At 37.9% G+C, this 19,373-nt stretch overlaps 1 protein-coding gene across 9 annotated transcripts in view; it reads left to right on the top strand.

The window, feature by feature from the left end:
* NFAT5 (nuclear factor of activated T cells 5) overlaps nucleotides 1–19,373 on the top strand; it is a 149,252-nt gene that overhangs the window by 61,004 nt on the left and 68,875 nt on the right. For 4 of the 9 annotated variants that reach the window (XM_042852039.2, XM_005310572.5, XM_042852038.2 and 1 more), the window contains exons 2-3: nucleotides 3,435–3,560; nucleotides 18,321–18,879. In XM_042852039.2, coding sequence (XP_042707973.1) covers nucleotides 3,435–3,560; nucleotides 18,321–18,879 — 685 coding nt within the window. Of the gene's footprint in view, nucleotides 1–3,434; nucleotides 3,561–17,794; nucleotides 17,857–18,320; nucleotides 18,880–19,373 lie in introns of those variants that run through there. The other 5 variants (XM_008164171.4, XM_024101937.3, XM_065567677.1 and 2 more) reach the window with 5 other exon arrangements.

Genomic DNA, 19,373 nt, shown 5'->3' on the forward strand with positions numbered 1-19,373 from the left:
AATTTGTAGGATTATAAAAGTATAAGATTGATCAGTATTTAGAGGAACCAAGTAAGACCAGCTGAAACACAAGAACCTGTAGGTTGAGGCCTGCAAGACTTTTAGCTTAGCTATTTTAGGACTTGGAGACAAGAAATAATGACATAAGTGACCAGAAAATAATCCGATGCCCTAAGATTATGGGAAAAGAGGTACGATTGTGAAAAATTACTCAGAAGATTAATATAACATCATAAAAATACTGTAAAGGCACATCTGTCTCCAACATGTCTTAATCACAGTATACAGGTTGTGCGTCAATTTTAATGAGAATGAAGGAATTTATACAGTCTATAGAAAATTGGGGGATCCTTAAGTTTCCAGGGGACCGAGACCAATAAGGGAAAAGAGAGTTGACATTTTTATGGACATGTACTGAATGTAGGTATAGACAGAATCACATTATAAAAAGGGGATGCCTAGAACGGGAATATTTGAGCTCCCTATGGGAGACTCCACCATACCTCTACTGATGATCAAGCCATGAGAGACCCATCAGACCCTGACACTGTTGTTAAGGTTGTGAGTCCCTAGCCTCTGTTTGCCAGAAGCTGGGAATGGGCGATAGGAGATGGATCACTTGATGATGACCTGTTCATTCCCATTGGGGCACCTGGCACTGGCCACTGTCAGAAGACAGGATACTGGGCTAGATGGACCTTTGGTCTGACCCAGTATGCTTGTTCTTATGTTATGTTCTTATAACTATATTTGTAACTTGTGCATAGGTCTGTATAGAATTTCCATATGCTTGGGTAATCATAACTTTAATTGTAACTTTAATAAACTTGTAAAATAGACTAGACCTTGTACTTGTGAAGGTATGTGTGGTCACTACCTTTGATCTTTGTGTTCCTAGAGAGACTAACTCTGAAGCAAGTAGCAGACGTGACTTTCACTCTGGTAAGCTTGAAACTGTAGCTACCAGAACTGAACCCCCAGTGGTATAATACCACATTACATAATTCACATTAAATAAAATAAAAGGCTACACTAGGTTCACACGCAGAGTAATTTCAGCTGTACCAGTCAAATTCACTTAACATGTATTCTTTCCAAAACCCCACACATCTGCAGAAGAGAGGAAGCTTCATTCCTCGACATGTGCTGAACATTAGCTGTTTACCTGCAAAGAACAATATCAATCAGAAAATCTCCCAGACTGTTTATCTCCATAGCAGAAAAAGTTTGAGGTCAAGGTATATCCTCTCATAGAATATCTAAACGGAACTTGGGCTGTATTTTACTTTGCTATCAGCTGTCTAATCTTCCTCACCCTCCTGAGCATGAGGGCTCATTCCTGAAAACACACATAACGTTAATGGCATCGCTTCAAGATGTGCCTCTGCGTGACAGTTGCAAAGCAGCTGTGTGAAGTTCCATCCACATGTTTGCGAGGCATTATGCTTTAAGACCGACTCTTTCATTGACTCATCCTTTGGAATGACAGTTCTTCAAACAGTTCTGCCACCTGCCTCTTCACACCCTCCTATATGAGTACTTCTTGTCAGTCACCAACAGTGGAATACACATTGGGACCAGCATTCGAAGAAAAAAAGAAAGTTACTTACCTTCATAACTGGAGGATTTTCTACATGTATGGTCCCTAGCTGTATTCTACTACCTGTCGTCCTTCCTGTCTCCTTTGGACCATCTTTGGATTCACGGTATAGAAAGAATTGGGGTGGCTGTTGATCCACCCCACCTGTTGCTTCTTTGGTTGGAAGCACCAGGAAAGCAAGGGCAAATGCGTGGCCCAACAGACGCTGCTTTCAAGATTCTGTGGCTCCAGGTGCATGGAGCGCATCCATATCCACAGCGGAATACAGATAGGGACTACATATCTCCAAGAACCTCCAATTATGAAGATAAGTAACTTTCTTATTCACAGGCCATTTACTATCCAAATAATTAGTAGGAGTTTCTTCACTCTGCCCCATTTAGTGAGCTTCTGAGGTTGAGGACATGATAAGCAATTGCTATACATGTCTTATAGTTATTCAGGGTTAGATTTCCCAATTTTTTTTTTCTTGAACATCTATGTATGCCATTCATTATAGAATTGACTCTGGATAGAGGTTTTTAGTCAGTTGCATTGTCAGCCTGACTGTACTTTCATAGTTAAATGAAGTTCCTCTTACAGAAGAAATGCTGTGCAAGTCTTGATTACTTTAGGTTTGATTGGACAGAATGATTGTTGTCAGACAATTTTTCAATAATGCATATAGAATTTTGCACATATCTGGCTTAGGCATATAAGTATCCTGATACAGGTGAAGACAAGGTTTTTCTGGCATTTTGGAATGCACATGTAAATCGCATTTGCATGTGTACATCAGAGTATTTGTATGCCTAAATTGGGTGCATGAAACAGTAATGATATGCATTTGTGCATCACTTTTGTAGAGTTGGCTCTATACTTGTGTGTTAATATCTTACTAAAGACCCATGTTTCTAGCTTTACAAAATGTGCTAATAAATGTACTGTAAAGTAGATTGATGGCATATTCTTATTGTCTGAATGCAGTGGCAGCTTTTATTATGGGGCTCATTTTAAATAATTGTGATTACAGGAGAATAGTTTACCTTTGAATCAGCAGTAAACGTGGAAAAGCAGAGTGAATTTGGTGTTAGGTGACTTAAACTTTGCTGTTGTGGTTTTGTGTCAGGCATGTCGTGTGTAGCAGCCATAACTGTTTTGCAACAGATACATTCACAAAAATACTTATTATTTATACTGCCATACATTATCGTAGAGTCTGAGGGCCTTCCACATAAAACAGCATCTCTAGTGGGTTCTGGCTCTTTTCTGATATCTTTTCAGTTTATAGAATCTTTGTTTGGGGTAGGTTTTTTTTTTTTTCCTTTTCTTTTTTTGGCGGGGGGGGGGGGGGGGAGGGAAGGGATGATATATGTTGTGACCATCGTTCTGGTTATGGTGAAAAAAAATTATTAACTAGGAAGGTTTTACATTATTTCCTAAATATTAGCTTCCAATGGAGAACAGACTATTTCCACTGCTTGAATACTGAGAGTAGTTTTGTCTCCAGATCTCAGGTACTTTGTTCTGGGTTTCATCATCTGCGTTGTTTCAAAGGCACCCATATGTGTTGCAGGTTCATAGATGGTCACTCTGTGCCTTGAAAGGGAAAATGCAAATTTGCTCAGTCTTGAAAACTTGTATATTTTAAGTTTAATTTTTTTTAAATCAACTTGATTCTATGGGTCAGTGATCTCCAAGAAATTTGCCTACACAACTTCTTATGAAGCTTCTTGAGATGCCACATCGATGGTCTATATTCCTAGACTAAAATCTTTAATATAATCCATGTTTACAAAAATGACAGTTGATCTCTGTGTTTAAACCCCTCTTCTCCCTTTTTTTCCCCTCTCAGAATCTGTCTATGACCTCCTCCCAAAGGAGTTGCAGTTACCACCCTCCAGAGAAACATCTGTAGCATCCATGAGCCAAACAAGTGGTGGTGAGGCAGGTTCGCCTCCTCCAGCTGTAGTTGCTGCTGGTAAGCATTCCACTTTGCTCAGTTATATCTTTAAGATGTGTAGTATTCTGGCCAACATGAACAATGCCGGCAAAGTTTGGAGTCTGAGACGATTATGAAGAAATAAATGAGAGCTCATTCTAGGAGACTTCTAACAATCAAACTAAGTGATCTGCATTACAAGAAAATTTTACCTTAATCATACTTGCATTACGTTCATAATATACTTATAAGCAAGAAATGTAATACTGTGCTTTTCCCACTGGTACATTCTTCAAAACCATAAGTGTGTACTAACTCCTAGAATGCACTCTTCTCTTCAGATATGGTAGGCACCAATTTGGAACTGAATCAATGTGTGTAAAATAATGAATTCCACCTAGCACAGAAGATAGAATATGAGATGGTATTTTGGCCTTAAGTCTTTTATCAGGCTATAGGAAGAAAAATACCATGTTTTCCTTTGTATGGCCTGAAGAAGCTCTCAGGATTAAACCACACTTTATATATATTTTCCGTTGTTGCATGTACTGTAATCTTTTTATTGCATATTAAAACATAAATAACTAGTTAATGTGATTTCATATTTATCAAAAATGTCTGCAAGTACAATTTAGATTAGGTACACAGTTTAGAAAATTAAGCACATTTCTTTTTACAATGTGTCATTTTGGAGAAAGTGTGGGACATGACACTTAAACTGTATTTATTTACAAAATACTAAGATCATCTCCTTATGCAGAATATTTTAAACTTAAAGCATAAAGTCCCTTTTATTGACCTTTGTTTTTAAAAAACGAAATAAGGAAAAGTTAGTCCATTGCTAAGGATAAAGTTTTGATCTGTGAGATTGGCACCAGTGCTCTCCAGAGTGCTAGTGTATTGCTGGAACTCTTTGGTAAGCAGGTTCACTTTAGCAAAAAGGCAAACCAATCATTGTGCCTATGGCTTATACCTCTTCTCTAATGGGCTGAGATTTCTTGAATAACTGGATCCCTGTAATCTTTATAACATTATATTATGTTTGAGAGTGGTGTGTTGAACATCAGTTGATGTTCTAGAAAATTAATGTTTGAGCTGGGGGTGCTGGTAGCTGCATTATGCAGCTTTTGCTGTAGATTCATGTGCATTAACCGTTTCTATAAAAACATGCCCCAGAAGTGCACAGTGCAGTAAACAGACTTCCTGGTTGGATGCTGAAAAGGTTTAAATCTGTAAGAGAAACTTACAGCACTGATCACCGTTCATGTTTTGCCAGACGTTTTCTAACAGAGTCTGTGGATTTAATTGTGTACTGTGGAGCTTGCTAGTCATGAGATTTATAAAAAGTGGTAATTTCTTTTACAAGTGTTTGATTCTAAGAGATTTTAAAATACAAGAAATTTTAGCTCCGTTCTTAATAATGAATCTGGTTCAAAGGTACAGCAACAACTGAGCACTGTTGCAGAAACATAGATTTAAAAAAAACTGTTACAGTTAAATCCACAGAAATGTAACCGCTAATTATGTGTGTACCTTTACTGAGACAATTTCTGAGCATTAGAGTTTAGATAAACAGAACTAAATGTCTGTTCCTGCTAGGTTTTTAGCATCTGCTGATAGTCAATCCAGATCCGCTTAAAAAGCTGGGAATGTGCTAGCTGTGTTTGGATTATACTGCAGCATTGACACTTCAAGACTATAATAGGGTTCAAAAAAAGAACTAAATAAATTAATGGAGGACAGGTCCATCAATGGCTATTAGCTAGGGTGGGCAGGGATGGTCTCTAGCCTTTGTTTGCCAGAAGCTGGGGATGGGCGAGAGGGGATGGATCACTTGATGATTACCTGGTCTGTTCATTCCCTCTGAAGCACCTGGCATTGGCCACTGTTAGAAGACAGGATACTGGGCTAGATGGATCTTTGGTGTGCCCCAGTATGGCCTTATGTTCTTTCCTTTAAGGAAAACTGAAAGAAAATAATGTAGATCAGAGGTTTATTTGTAAACACTGGAAGAAGGTTCCATGTTCACTGAACTAAAAGGGGTCTTTAATGTCACTTTCTGATGAAGATTCCTCTGCATCAGCATTGTGAGAAGCCAGTTGGGTTTTTAGATTTCACAGGGTGCAGTTAAAAAGCTGGATCAAAAGTGGCATACTTGATTGTAAAGATTGTAAAAAATTTCACAGCTTAGATTATATAAACTTTGTTAAAAATTAGTATAAAACATTAAAGTGTGGATCTCATTGCTGCTGTCACCTGCCATAAAAGTGAGTGTCTGAAGGACTGAATCTTGGTATTTTAAATAGTGTATCATTAGTACCTCGAAGCCCCAGTCAGTGATCAGCACCATTGTGCTGTGCACACATGTAACAACTGTGATGGTCCGTAACCCAAAGAGTTTATGGCTGGGCCTTTCAAAGAAACCTAATGGAGTTATGTGCCCATATCTAATTGACTTTCAGTGCCAGTTAGGTGACTAATTCCCTTAGACCTTTTGTGAAAATCCCAGGCTACACTTTCAGGATGTGACAGGAGTCAACAGAAGGATAAAACAGACAATGCAAGTGAATCTACTGTTCGTGTAATACAGGGGTAAGCAACCTATGGTACACGAGCTGATTTTCAGTGACACACACACACTGTCCAGATCCTGGCCACCAGTCCGGGGGGCTCTGCATTTTAATTTAATTTTAAATGAAGCTTCTTAAACATTTAAAAAACCTTATTTACTTTACATACAACAATAGTTTAGTTATATATTATAGACTTATAGAAAGAGACCTTCTAAAAACATTAAAATGTTTACTGGCATGCAAAACCTTAAATCAGAGCAAATAAATGAAGACTCGGCACACCACTTCTGAATGGTTGCCGACCCCTGGTGTAATACCGTTTCCCCGAAAATAAGACATCCTCCGAAAATAAGGCCTACTTACAGTTTTGCCTCTCGTTGTAATATAAGGCATCCCCCCGATAATAAGACCTCCCCGATAATAAGGCATCCACCGATAATAAGGCATTTTTCATTTCTGAAAAATAAGACATCCCCTGAAAATAAGACCTAGCGCATCTTTGGGAGCAAAAATTAATATAAGACACTGTCTTATTTTCGGGGAAACAGGGTACGTAGCAGTGGCAGTGTTCTTCCCCTCTTTGCCTCTACCATCTGGTGCAGTTTGGGAGAAGGCTTCTCTTCCCAAAAGAACCAAAGGTGTGGGGGGCTGACCAGGAGCACCCGTGTCTCTTTCCCCTGCAAACTTGGGACAGTTTTGGAGGTTGTGGGGGAAGAAACACCCCCTTTGTCTCCACGATTGGGAGAGGTTGTTTGGATTAGTCTGGTAAATTTTGGACCTGACTTGTGACTGCCCCATTTGGAAGCTGGCAACAGGAGAAGAAACAGCCCTCTCCACAAACAATAGGAGAGAGTGGAGAAGTGAGTGTGAGGCTCTGCCCTGGACGCAGTGGGCTGGTTACTAGTGTTGCCACAAGATCCCTGATCATGCTCCTACTGCTGCATTAGTGCCGATGGCCCTGCTGCAGTCCCTCCAAGCAGACTTCTGATCTGCCACTGGGAAGTGAGATGAGGCCCGAGTCTCTTGTCCTCCCCACCATCTCCTCCACAGATCCCTCTCTGAGCATGTAGGATTTGTCCAGTGCAAAGAGATGGATCCTGGGCTGGGGATACTCAGACTCTGCCTTCCATCTTTCCCCTTGACCAAACGTCTGCAGGGAGGTGAGCACAGTAGTCCAGCTTTAGTGGGAGGTCTGGGAAGTTTATACTTAGGGCTGGAGTTAGTAGACCGGACCCAGGCTGGGCTTGCCTAGAACATTACACATGCCTTCTTTTTGAATGTTTTGGACAGACTGATTCTCCTATTCCCAGGGGAGCCATAGTTTCCAGTTGTGGTGGATTACACTTGCCCAGCCCTCTCTTCAGTGTTCTCTCAATTCTTGTGAAGGAGGAGTTTGTTTCTCCCCCTATACCCCAAATTCTCCAGGTTCCCAAAGAAAGGGAGCACAGGTGCTTCAGTCAGAAGGCTGCTATTTCTCCTTCTTTGGAAGGAGCAGTCTTCCCCTGTGCTGCACTAGCTCCTTTTTGGGTGCACCCCTCTCTATTATATGCCCCAATTGTCTTAGGGTTGCTGCAATCTCTTCAGGCAGCTGTCATAGCTGGTTCTGACTCTTGCAGTATAAGGAGTCTGCTTGGATGAGGCTCCTTTCTGTTAATAGGCAAAAAAGTGGGAAGGTCACTCCAGGCTTCCTGTGTGTATTGTAGAGAGAGAAAGAGGTGTGTGTGTATTTATATTTAATTAAAAAAAACAAGATTGGCCGTTCACTCATCTGATTGTCACTTTTGAAAAGTGGTTAGTAAAAGAACACAGACACACATTCAAGTGGCTGACGTTGTAGAAATGGTAAAGTTGGGAAGAAAGGTGACCTTGGCATCTTAGAGTTCCACTATCATAAGCCAGTTTGTTCTTTCCAGTGTTTTGTGTAAATCTTTTGTGTGCTATCTTATTTATCCTAAAACTATAATGTATTTTGTAATGTTATAAGTCTAAACCTACATCACTGTAGGTGAGCCCATTAAATACATTGTTATTTTTTTAAGAGATGGAGTTAACTAGAAATACGTCTAGCATTTAAGTATGTAGTGTAAAAATAAATAAATAAAATGATGCAGGTGCACTTCACTAGAAGCAATGAGATGATTAAATCATAGGGAGTGATCAGAGTTTTTTTTTTTTTTTCCTCCTTTAAGATTTAACATAATTTGTTTTCTGCTTCCCTAGCCACAGGGTGACACAGTATCTGGCTGAAAATCAGATTACTGTAGGGTTTTCCATCAGATGATTTGCTCTGAGGTTTTGTTCCATGTAAATGCATTGCATAAAAATCTTGCTGCAGCTAACTCTTCAGATTTTTGGAGGAGCAGGATGGGCTGTTTTCAGGTATGAGGGCCTGACAGAAACAGACTTCTAGTTCTACCATTTAACATTTGTTTTACAACTTACAGGTCAGTTTAAAAATATTAAAACTGAGTCAGGATAGTTGGATTTTCATTAACACATTTTGATAATTTTAATATAAGCAACACAATGTGTATCTCATATTCATCAATTCAGATGAAGAGTTTTACCCACTCTTTGAATGTCAATCAGGCAAGTATAACCAACGAGGAATCCAGAATTTTGTGCTGCAACATTGATATCCTCAGCTTCTTTCTCAGGAACCTAGTTCCATCACACTTCCAGAAAATAGGAGGAGGAAAAGGGGCTCCCTATATGCATCAGCACTAAGGACTAGCATTGTGAGCTCATTGTATAGACTGCTGCATGTGGGAGCATCTTCATCCAGAGGGCAGGAAAAAGAGTAACGTGAGCCAGCACGAGCATATTACTAACAGGAAATATGGATCATTTACTAGGATCTTTTGATTGCAGACCCAGATGACAAAGCAGTCTCAATCTAGGCTATAGTTGGAGTTGATCACTTACATAGATCAGCAGCTGGAGCTCCAGGAACCCACACTTTTGATGTTCCTGGCATGAGCATTTTCAAACCTTTGTAGGAGAAGGTGCCTGATTCTTCAGTTGTATTTCTCAGATGTTGATGAGATTTTTCACATTTGGAGGACATGGGTTTGTACGAAACTGATTTAAACAAGCCTTTATCTTTCTATTCAAAATGCTAATCTAAGTCTCTTCTCTTGTGTTCCTTTCTAGTAGCAAGTCAAAAGCCCTCTGTCATCTTCTGTTTGGAATACTTCAAATACAAGAGCCCCTGTTCCTAAGCACTTTAAACTGTATTGCTTTTTGAAAGGTAAATGTGAAGGGTGAACCTGTTCTCTGAATTAGTATGTACAATAAAATCCTCTCTACACTTGCATAGAAAATCTAAAGGGAGCATCTTGACTGCCAGCTGTAGTCCTGTTCCTTCTCCCTCCAGTAGAATCTTAACAAAGGACAGTTTGCAAATCTTTGGGGTGCAGTAAGGAATGCATCCTTTCCAGTGTCTCTTTTTGATCTCTTTTTCCCATTTTGCCACTGTGGGAATAGATCCTTCTTCCATATTTTTTCCTCACCACCATTATGAACAACCTTCCTGCATCTAATTTGGTTTTCTGGCTGTTTTCAATTCCCATCTCAACTTTCCTAGCTCTAATAAAACAATCATTTTGTTTTCTTATAGTAAACATTGGGACACAAATTCCACATCCCTGAAGCTTGTTTACAGAACCCTCTTAAATTGCATATATAGAATGTAATCAAACAGGTTGAGTAATGTTTTGGTAAGAATAATATACAAAAATAAATGATATTGGTATCTTGAGAGAGAGTAGCATAGACCTGTTAGATCAAATTTTCCCTGAAGATAATTCTGATTGCACATTCTTCTTATGTCTTTCCCCACTTAAAAAAAAAAAGTATGATCTGTGGGATTCTGTCAGCTGCCATCCACGGGATATGAGGTATTATGGAGCAGGTGGAATCTGGTATTCTAAACAAAAGGAATAATACTTCTAAATCTTAGAAAGTTTGTCCCTGTGGAGTGGGCTAATTGAAACATCTACAGTAGTGCTGAATTTGCTAAACAGTTACATTTATACTACAGCTAGGGATATATGGATTGTTCCTTTCTTTAAAATGGTATATAAGGAGGCAGGTTTAAAGAGGTAATTTAACTTCTCTTGTGGCTGGGGGGCCTCCATAATTCTTGGAGTAATCATTTTTGTACATTTAATTCTGAAAATGATATTTTGCTGCTCATTTGTTAATTAATACAAGAGCCATACAATTAATCATTTGTCCCCTCTTGCAACCATACTCTAAGGGTTAGGTTCATTTTCTTCCTCTATAAAGATGAAGAAGCTTTTGGGTAATACTCATACTAAAATATCCAAATCAGTTAATTGCAAATAAAGTTTGAAAATGGAAACTGAGTTTTTGCAGAATTGGACCCAGGACATCCATCCTTTCTTTTGTTTATTTCCATATACCAATAGCAGAAATTTATCGTATTTATTCTAGGTGGACTTCATTGCCAGTGTCAGTCACTGGTCCTTTCCTTTGATCTGGAAGCAGTTACCAGAATCTTCAAAGGTGATATGAGTGCTAACATAGCAGGTTTATGATGTCATTTGTTGACTTGATTATGAGAAATAAAAAGCTCGATCTGGTTTTGGTCTGGTGTCCAAAGTCTTGGAAAGCTTTCAATTCTTGCGGTTCATAATCAGCTATGCAGAAAACCATCACTTCAATCACAACACAACAGATGAATGATCGAGAAGTGCCTTTCCATATGTTTCAGGGGAGGGAATTTCAAGGGGGACAAACTTCAGAGAATGCACAGCTTTGAGGAAAAACTATCTATAGCAGGTTTGTTTCAGCCAAGAAATATTAACTGCTTCTCTTTTTTTTACAAGGTTAATATACATTGTAAAGCTTTTTTAGGCCAAGGTCTGCCTCTAACTATGTGATAGTACAGTGCTTAACATACTGGGGCCTCAGAGCACTGTTGTAATGCAAATAATTTCTGAGCAAGGTATTTCTAAACTGCACTCCCCTTCCCAGTATGTCACTTCTAGCTACACACTATTTTGAAGATAGTTTCAACAGTCCAGGAGAGGCCAGTGTCTAATTAGCTTGGTGGCAGTTAAGGCAATGATGTTCCCTTATTCTGAATTCTGTGTGTAATGGTGATAGTGTGTAGATATGTACTGGGAGAGTCGAAGAAAGGAAAGTTTCTCACAAAAACACTTTCCATTTAATCAAAATTTCTGTTGCCTCTATATGTTCCCTCTAAGTTCTAAAAATACAGTGGAATAAGTAGTAGACCTTTAGGTCTACTAATTCCTATTTCTGTTCTAGTCCAAAGTTGCTTTCAGCCTTCTCTTGACTGATGTATAAGCAATAAAGCCCACCCATTAAGAAGGTTTTGGCATTAGTTCATTATGAAAATGCACCATTCTTATTATCAAATAATGCAGAAACAAACACAGGAAAAATAGGACAAACCTAGTGTGTAATTACTGGGGAGAAATTCCTTGTCATAGTGGTATAAAAACCTCACTTAGTTCAGCACAACATTACTACATTTTTGAAAGGAACTGGTGGATTTGAGGAACAGAAGGGATAATTTCCTACCCGGAGATGTTTTTTGTAATTCTGATCCACCAGTCAAGACATTACAGAATTATTCCTTTTAAGATGGTTTGATTATGTCAGGTAGTTGGGGAGATGAAAGGTGAGAGCTGGAAGAGGGAGCAGCTGAGGAGGTGTAGAATTCTGCCTGACTTGCTTGATTGCCTCTGACACCACTCTGAGTGGGAAAACCTACTAAACTGAATTGGTGGATGAGAACCACTAACAAAAAAAGTTGCAGGTAAGAAATTACTACTTTTGTATCTTTAAACATGAGTGTAAATAATTGGTGGTGTTTATATAAAAACAGATTGAATGATGTATTTAATCTAGGTATAAAGTACTGCTTGTTTCAGCATGTAATTGTAAGGGAATTGAAACTGTTTTGGACTTAATGTAAATTAAAATAACTAGCCTATCTTTAATCTGTGTGACTATTTTTTAATAACTGGTGAATTGGATTGCTTGATTATATTTACTGGGATGCTAGTTGTTTTCTCTATTAATACTTAACTTGCATTCTAGCTCCGCCATTCAGAGACAGGCATCGTGTGGTGGGTTGTGACAGTGTCTGTCAATAGTGAAGACAAATAGTGCCAGAGACACTTAACCCATCCAATCTCACCCAGGGTATAGGTCGGTCTTGTTTTCAGACTTCTTCATAAGTCTTTTTTCTTTTTTTTGTTTCTAAATAGTGGATTGATTGAAAACTAAACTTTTTTTGTAAAGTTTTTGACTTTACATCAGTAATACTAAAAGAAGAAAAGTAGAAACCCAAAGTTGGCATATGAGGTGTTAAAAGCAGGTTTGCAGCCACTTTGTAAGTTCTGGTTCATAACTTTTAAACCTTTGGCAACACCAGGGTTGATGCTGGAAATTTTGAATGTAGTATCCTTCTGTTTTATTCTGAAAAAGTCAAATATTGCCAAGAATATAACATGTAAGGTGTATAAATAACATTCATAGAGGGCCATACTCTGTGCATTAGGCCTATAAATAAGGCCCCACTTGAATTGCGGGATGATTGTCAAAAAATTGTGGCTGAGTTGCAGACAAGACATGGAAAATTGCAAAAAAGTAATATGGACCTTATTTGCAGTAATAAAGTCCATCATTATTTTTCTGTGATTTTTCTGCTGTCAGGGTCCCGGGGCTGAGAACGGGGGGCTGTCAGAATTTCAGTGGAAACCTAATATTGTGGAATCTGCAATTTCCACAGTATTGCAAGTTAAGTAAAAATAAGGAGAGTTCTTAATGACTTCTTATATGTAGTGACCATGCACAGGGGGTTGGAATACTTAAAAAAAACAAAAGGTCTCTCACATAATTACATTTGAAATCTTGCAATTTCCACTGTGGGATGTGACTCGCATTGCAAGATAGCGGCATGTTTTAAATGTCGGTAGTAAGGCATTTGTTTCTTTTTGAGGGATTGTGAATCCTTGTAGTATTGAAGGATTTCTGTGAAGAGAGTGAACAAGGATTTCATGGAACAAGGATTGGCTCTTCCTAAACTATTTTTAAAGACTGCAACTCCCTCCAGGGCAAGCAGTGATTATCCCGCCCCCCATAATTATTTTAAAGGCTGAAAGTCTTGTTTGATTTCACAGAATTATATAACGTGGCCTTAGTCAGTAATTCAGTAGCTAATGTTTCTTTCCTTTTCAATAAACAAATTGTAAAACAAAATCCTGCACTAATTTGCACATGGGGATGCTCTTTGCCATGCATTCCACTCTTCCTGATACTAGCCTGTGAATTTGGTAGCATGCATTTGTGCCACATGGGCACTGCATCCCCTTTTCCCACTGCCTGCTTTCTGGCTGCTTTTTATTTTCAGAAAGAACCTAAATTATTCCAATTTGTAGAAAGAAGAGGCTATGAAAATAATACTGCTTTACTGCCCTGAAAGTGAGATGGGCAGTTGGAACTAATAGGCAGCTTTCAGCCTGTTGGAAGCAGATATGGGTGAACTAATGCCATGACCAACTGGAAATTATGCATCAGTCCTTCTAGAAATAGTGCAGAGAAATAGGTGTTCTTTCTTGATTTACATTATAAACTCCAGCACTGACCAAATACGTTAAGTTACAATTCTTGGTTAGTTTAAGTTCTTTCATATACAAACTATAGAATTGCATCTGACTATTAATGTGTAAATTGTGTTACCTGAAAGAGAACAGGAAGTGCCTTGTGTTAAACTGCTTGTTCTGTATCAATCTTTTTGGCTTTATGGAGAAATATTTGCAGGAGCGGAGGCAACAGATTATGAAAGTTAGTTTCTTCATTTCTACTAATTTCATACGGAGTAGAGGTGATTTTCAGAATCGCTCAAAGGGCTTTAGTTTCTAACAATGACCCACCATACTCTAATCTGAAAGGATTTAAATACACTTTCAGACCTGTTTTATTTGCTTTTATGGTCCTGTGGCTGCATACCCCATCAAAAAATTCACTTGGCTTATCATATAATAATGTAATTCTAAAATAATTTTAAGAAAACTGTAGCTAAGTCTTATTAATATTCAGTCTTTATTTCAATTGTGCAAATACAGAATATAGTAACAATATCTAAGTACACCTCTACCCTGATATAACGCTGTCCTCGGGAGCGAAAAAAATCTTACCGCGTTATAGGTGAAACCGCGTTATATCGAACTTGCTTTGATCCACCAAAGTGCGCAGCCCCGCCCCCTGGAGCACTGCTTTACCGCATTATATCCAAATTCGTGTTATATCGGGTCGCATTATATCGGGGTAGAGGTGTAAACAAAATTAATATTTGTGGGTTTTGGTAAGCACTGTCAAAGCACAGGTAACTAAGCTATCAGATAAAAATAGCAGCCTAATGTGTCTCTATGGTGAATAATTTACACTCTAAGTCAAAAAGAAAATGCTTAAATTGGGAAAGGCCTGTGTTTGTACTCTAATTTTCCAGGACACAAGTGAGGTTTTTCTGACATTCTGGTTGTTGTATGCTCAATTCCTGTACTCTTGGGAACAATTCCTTTTTCTGTTGGATAATTTCTCAAAAAGTAGGAAATGGAAAAATGCTCTCAAGTTTTAAAACAGGACCAATGAAGATTAAAGTATTGAAAACTTAGAATAAAGAATGTTTAAATGCAGTATATTCAACCAAGGGATCCCTTTTGTGTATCAGATGTATGCATAGATTGTCACTGGCTCCAAATATATTTAGAATTAAAAAAAAACAAAATGAAATTCTGTAAAATATGTTGGCTTGTTATTCATTATAGTAACTTCATGAATTCATACCTGGCAGATCCTAGTTGTTTACTCTTTAAACTAGGAAGAAGATGAATTGGCTGGAGACCTATTGGCTCTACCTGTAAACATGAAATAGTTGCATCATTATTACTAGTGGCATAACTTGAAATGTTTAGAAAATACATTTACACTGATTTAGCCTCAAAAATACATTGCAAATTTGCCTGTTTTTGTATAAGGGCAGAAAATAAATGATCTGCTTCTTTGATTGGCGTGATCCTCATGCTGCTTTTTGTATATGTTTGGGGTATGATAAGAAACACACTGAACCTTACAAAGCTATACATATTTTAACAGTTGCATATTAATGGATGATATTTGAATACTTTTGAGAATATATAGCAAAAGAGAAGGATATTTGGATTGTATTAAACAGTATCCGTTTAGTTTACCATTTGTTTCCCACGTTACCGATACACAGGGCATCCCTGCTAATTGGAATACAGTGCAACTGGTCCCTCTAGGAGAATATATATTTCCTTCAAATTATCTTAAAAATACGGAGGAAATTTGTTTTGGAACTTGGTAGTATTTATGATTAAAGTTTGAAATAGTGTTCACTGGTGACCTCAGACAGTCTTGGTGTTACCAGCTATTTAGCTTTGTGTTTAAATAGTTTTTCCACAAAAATTAAGGTAAAATTCATCTGTTGGGTTTCTAGGATTTCTATTTTAAATGCAGGATATGATCACCATTTGGTGTACCTGTCCCAATGCAGACTTACATGTATAAAGTGCTAAATTCTGCTGCTTTGGTTTTTCACATGAATGCTTCTTTAGAAGAGCTCATTTAACGTTTACTTTAATATTTGCTACAAAACATTTTCACAAGTAATCCTTAACACTAAATTCTGCAGAAGGGTGATCACCTTTATCCCAATTTTAGAACTTTGCTATCTGACTCAAGGGTCAGCTGTGTAATTGTTTATTACTCCAGTTAAAGTCTTTGTCATGGGCAGAGATCCGTGACATGTTCATATTCTGCATTCTGTTGTGCATGGCGTTTAGTTTAATTTGTAAACGGATTGATACCTAAGAAGGGAAAATGTTGCTGTGTAGCAGGACAAGTCTACAGCATTATTGCTGTATGCTTCATGTATTCCACTTGCAAACCCTGCATGCAGCACACATGCTGTGTGTGTGCTGCACACTTTTATATCTATGTGATTGAGTTTACAAATACTAAATAGAAACTAATGCTGTTGTTGCTAACAAAACAAGATAAAAACATGTATGGTAACAATCTTTCTCAACTCAAAGTGGTTGCAAATCAGCTCCTAAATATTGTCACTGAAATTAATATCTAGATGAAGAAGTTTTTTCCAATTTTATAAATGTTTCTAAAGAAGAAGCATTGTATTAATGCATGCTACAAAACAGATAAATTTGTCCTTAAATTTGAATGCAGTTCACAGTGACTGAATCCTCCAGCTTCAGCCACTACATTTACCAAGGAACAAACTGGAAAATGGAACTGGTATCATTCAGCTTGTCCAGGAGGTGGAGGAAGGGAGTCTCTTTCTACATAGCTGAAAGAGTAATTTATTGATAAACAGTACTGACAACTAAATTTCTCTTAAAACTTAACCACAGATAGGGATTATTTTTCATTTCACTTAGAACAGAAAAACATCCAATTAAGTTGTTTGTTTTAAAAACAAGCTTCATTTTTAATTACTCTTCATATGGTTCTGATGCTTCAATTTTAATTACCAAATACACTGATTTTTTTTTTTTATGGTTTTCTCATTTTTACCATACCTGAAAATAAATATTCACTTCATGGTTAAACAAAAAAATGTTTTCCCCCCCTTTTTTAAATTTTCTGAGATTTCCTGAGAGTGGTCCAAGATGGCTAGAATACAGATTAATTAATTGAATTTCCACATTATGGAAATAATTTCATCATTTGAGTGGCTTATCAGAGACTCCTGCCTTTGGATTTAAAACACCCCAAAAAAACTGACTTCCTCCTTACAGCAGATATTACCCTTAATACTGCAGTAATGACTATTTAACTATGATATTCCAGTGTAGGTTTATTTCCCATTGAAGTTTGTGGTGGTGGTATTTGTTGCTTGAGTTTTGATGTGGTCAGCACTATAAAAACAGAAGAAAATAGCTCCTTCCCTGGAGGGCTTACAATCTAATGTAAAACATAAAGTTCTGTGAGTTGGTCTGCAATGAGCTGCTATCATCGAAAACATCTACTTGAATTTTAACCTTCTTTCTTTTTGCTCACTTGCTGATTGATATGTCAAGTTTTGAGAGATTTCCTTAAAAAAAAATCTTTAGTAGAAATGATCCTGTTGCTCTTCAAAAATCTTTTTTTTTTTTTTTTTTTTTTTTTTTGTTGAACCCTCAGCCCTGCTTTCCTGTCTCAAGGGCAGTCTGATCTATAGGGTTCCCAGTTTAGTTAGTCAAATAATTTTTGCTAGAGTAGGTGGGTAGGTAGGAGTAGGACCCTGTTAATGTCCCTGAGGACACTGAGGCATGATTGAATTAAGAGTTCTGTCACCTCATTGGTTCTATATGGCTTTTAACTCTCTGTATTTAAGGAGACCAGTTAACAAGTTCCTGGGAGATGGGGGTATGTAATCTGATGCTGACTTCTTCAGCCTCTGAGTTCCTAGTGGCCTTTTATCTTTCCATGCTAAGCATGGTACAAATCAGTTTTGTCCCCGTTCTGAACCTACACAGTAAACAACCCATATCATAGTGACTGGTACCAGTTCCATTTTGCCTACAATTCATTTGATTTTATATTTTATTTCTCATTTTATAATTGATATCTGGAATCAGCAGCAATTTTCTCATTTATTTTCTCATATTTTTATTCCAGGATTTGCCTCTGAAGCAGGGAGTGTCTGCATTAAAAATGACCTGTAGTTCTCTGCTTCATAGGTTAGAAACTTATTTTAATATTTTGTGGCTAAGCACAGTCCCGTCTTTTTTCAAAAAATTCTAATAATGAATGGTTTAATTGGCATTGAATGTGGACTACAAGCATACATTTTGCATTGGGGTTTCCATTGTTTTATATAAAATGGCTTACGCTCAAATGATTAGTCCAGTTGAAGCAATAAAAGCCTTGTTGTTTGCTTGCAGCCTTTTTTATGACTTAGTTAACTAAAAACATAACTGATTATAGTTCAAAAGTTTAAGTACCATTTGGACACTTCAAAAATAATATTGTATTGCTTAGACCTTGTATTGCTTGAAGCATTTACATTCTCAAACTTACCAAATTCCAAATTTTCATTTGGGGGAAAAATCAGTTCACAAATCACATTATTTCAATGGGACTGCTATAGCCAGCACTGGTGCAAACATGTATCTTGTATTTACTTCTGAATTATACACCGCAGATGCTTCTTCAGCTCCCTCCTCTTCCTCCATGGGCGGTGCTTGCAGCTCCTTTACCACCTCTTCCAGTCCTACCATTTACTCTACCTCAGTCACCGACAGCAAGGCTATGCAAGTGGAGAGCTGCTCCTCAGCCGTGGGGGTAAGTAACCGAGGGGTAAGTGAAAAGCAGTTAACCAGTAACACAATCCAGCAGCAACAGTCAATGCCGAAGAGACATACAGTCCTGTACATCTCACCACCACCTGAGGATTTGCTGGATAACAGTCAGATGTCCTGCCAAGATGAAGGGTGTGGATTGGAATCAGAGCAGAGCTGCATTATGTGGATGGAGGATTCCCCCTCCAACTTCAGTAACATGAGCACCAGTTCCTACAATGATAACACTGAGGTGCCACGTAAATCACGCAAACGAAATCCAAAGCAGAGGCCAGGGATCAAACGTCGAGATTGTGAAGGATCCAGCATGGATATATTTGATGCCGACAGTGCCAAAGCTCCTCACTATGTCCTTTCTCAGCTCAGCACGGACAGCAAAGGCAACTCAAAAGCAGGAAATGGGTTGGTATCTACATTTTTTAAAGTTCTATCACCATATGTAACACCAAGCTAATAAAACATATTCCTGATTTTTCTCAAGTGTTCTACTCAGGTTTTCACATAAACACAGCCTCTCCTTCCCTTTTATATCTTAGCTCATAAGTTTATTCTAAAATTGCTAAGCTTTACAGAGAAGTAAAGCTAAGATTTATTGTAATATAACATATTCTAGGCTTAGTGATTCAGTCCAGTACTGGTGAGATTATCCAAGCTTTTTTCCCCAATGGATTGAGATTCCCAAAGGATAGGAAACTTGTTAATTCTATGGCTCCATCTGTAAAAAGTCTATTTAAAAAGAGCTATAAGTACTGAAGAGATTTTAGAACCGTTCTACACTGTCTTCCTAAAAATACCTTGTTCAGATTTTTATGTGAGGATCTCAGTTGATACATTTTGTCTGCTTCTGTCTGTCTCTCTCTTTCTATTTATCAAATAGAGAGAGCGATGGCTATAGA

The sequence above is a fragment of the Chrysemys picta genome, chromosome 14 (assembly GCF_011386835.1).
Source record: "Chrysemys picta bellii isolate R12L10 chromosome 14, ASM1138683v2, whole genome shotgun sequence".
In the NCBI taxonomy this organism is placed as follows: domain Eukaryota; kingdom Metazoa; phylum Chordata; order Testudines; family Emydidae; genus Chrysemys; species Chrysemys picta.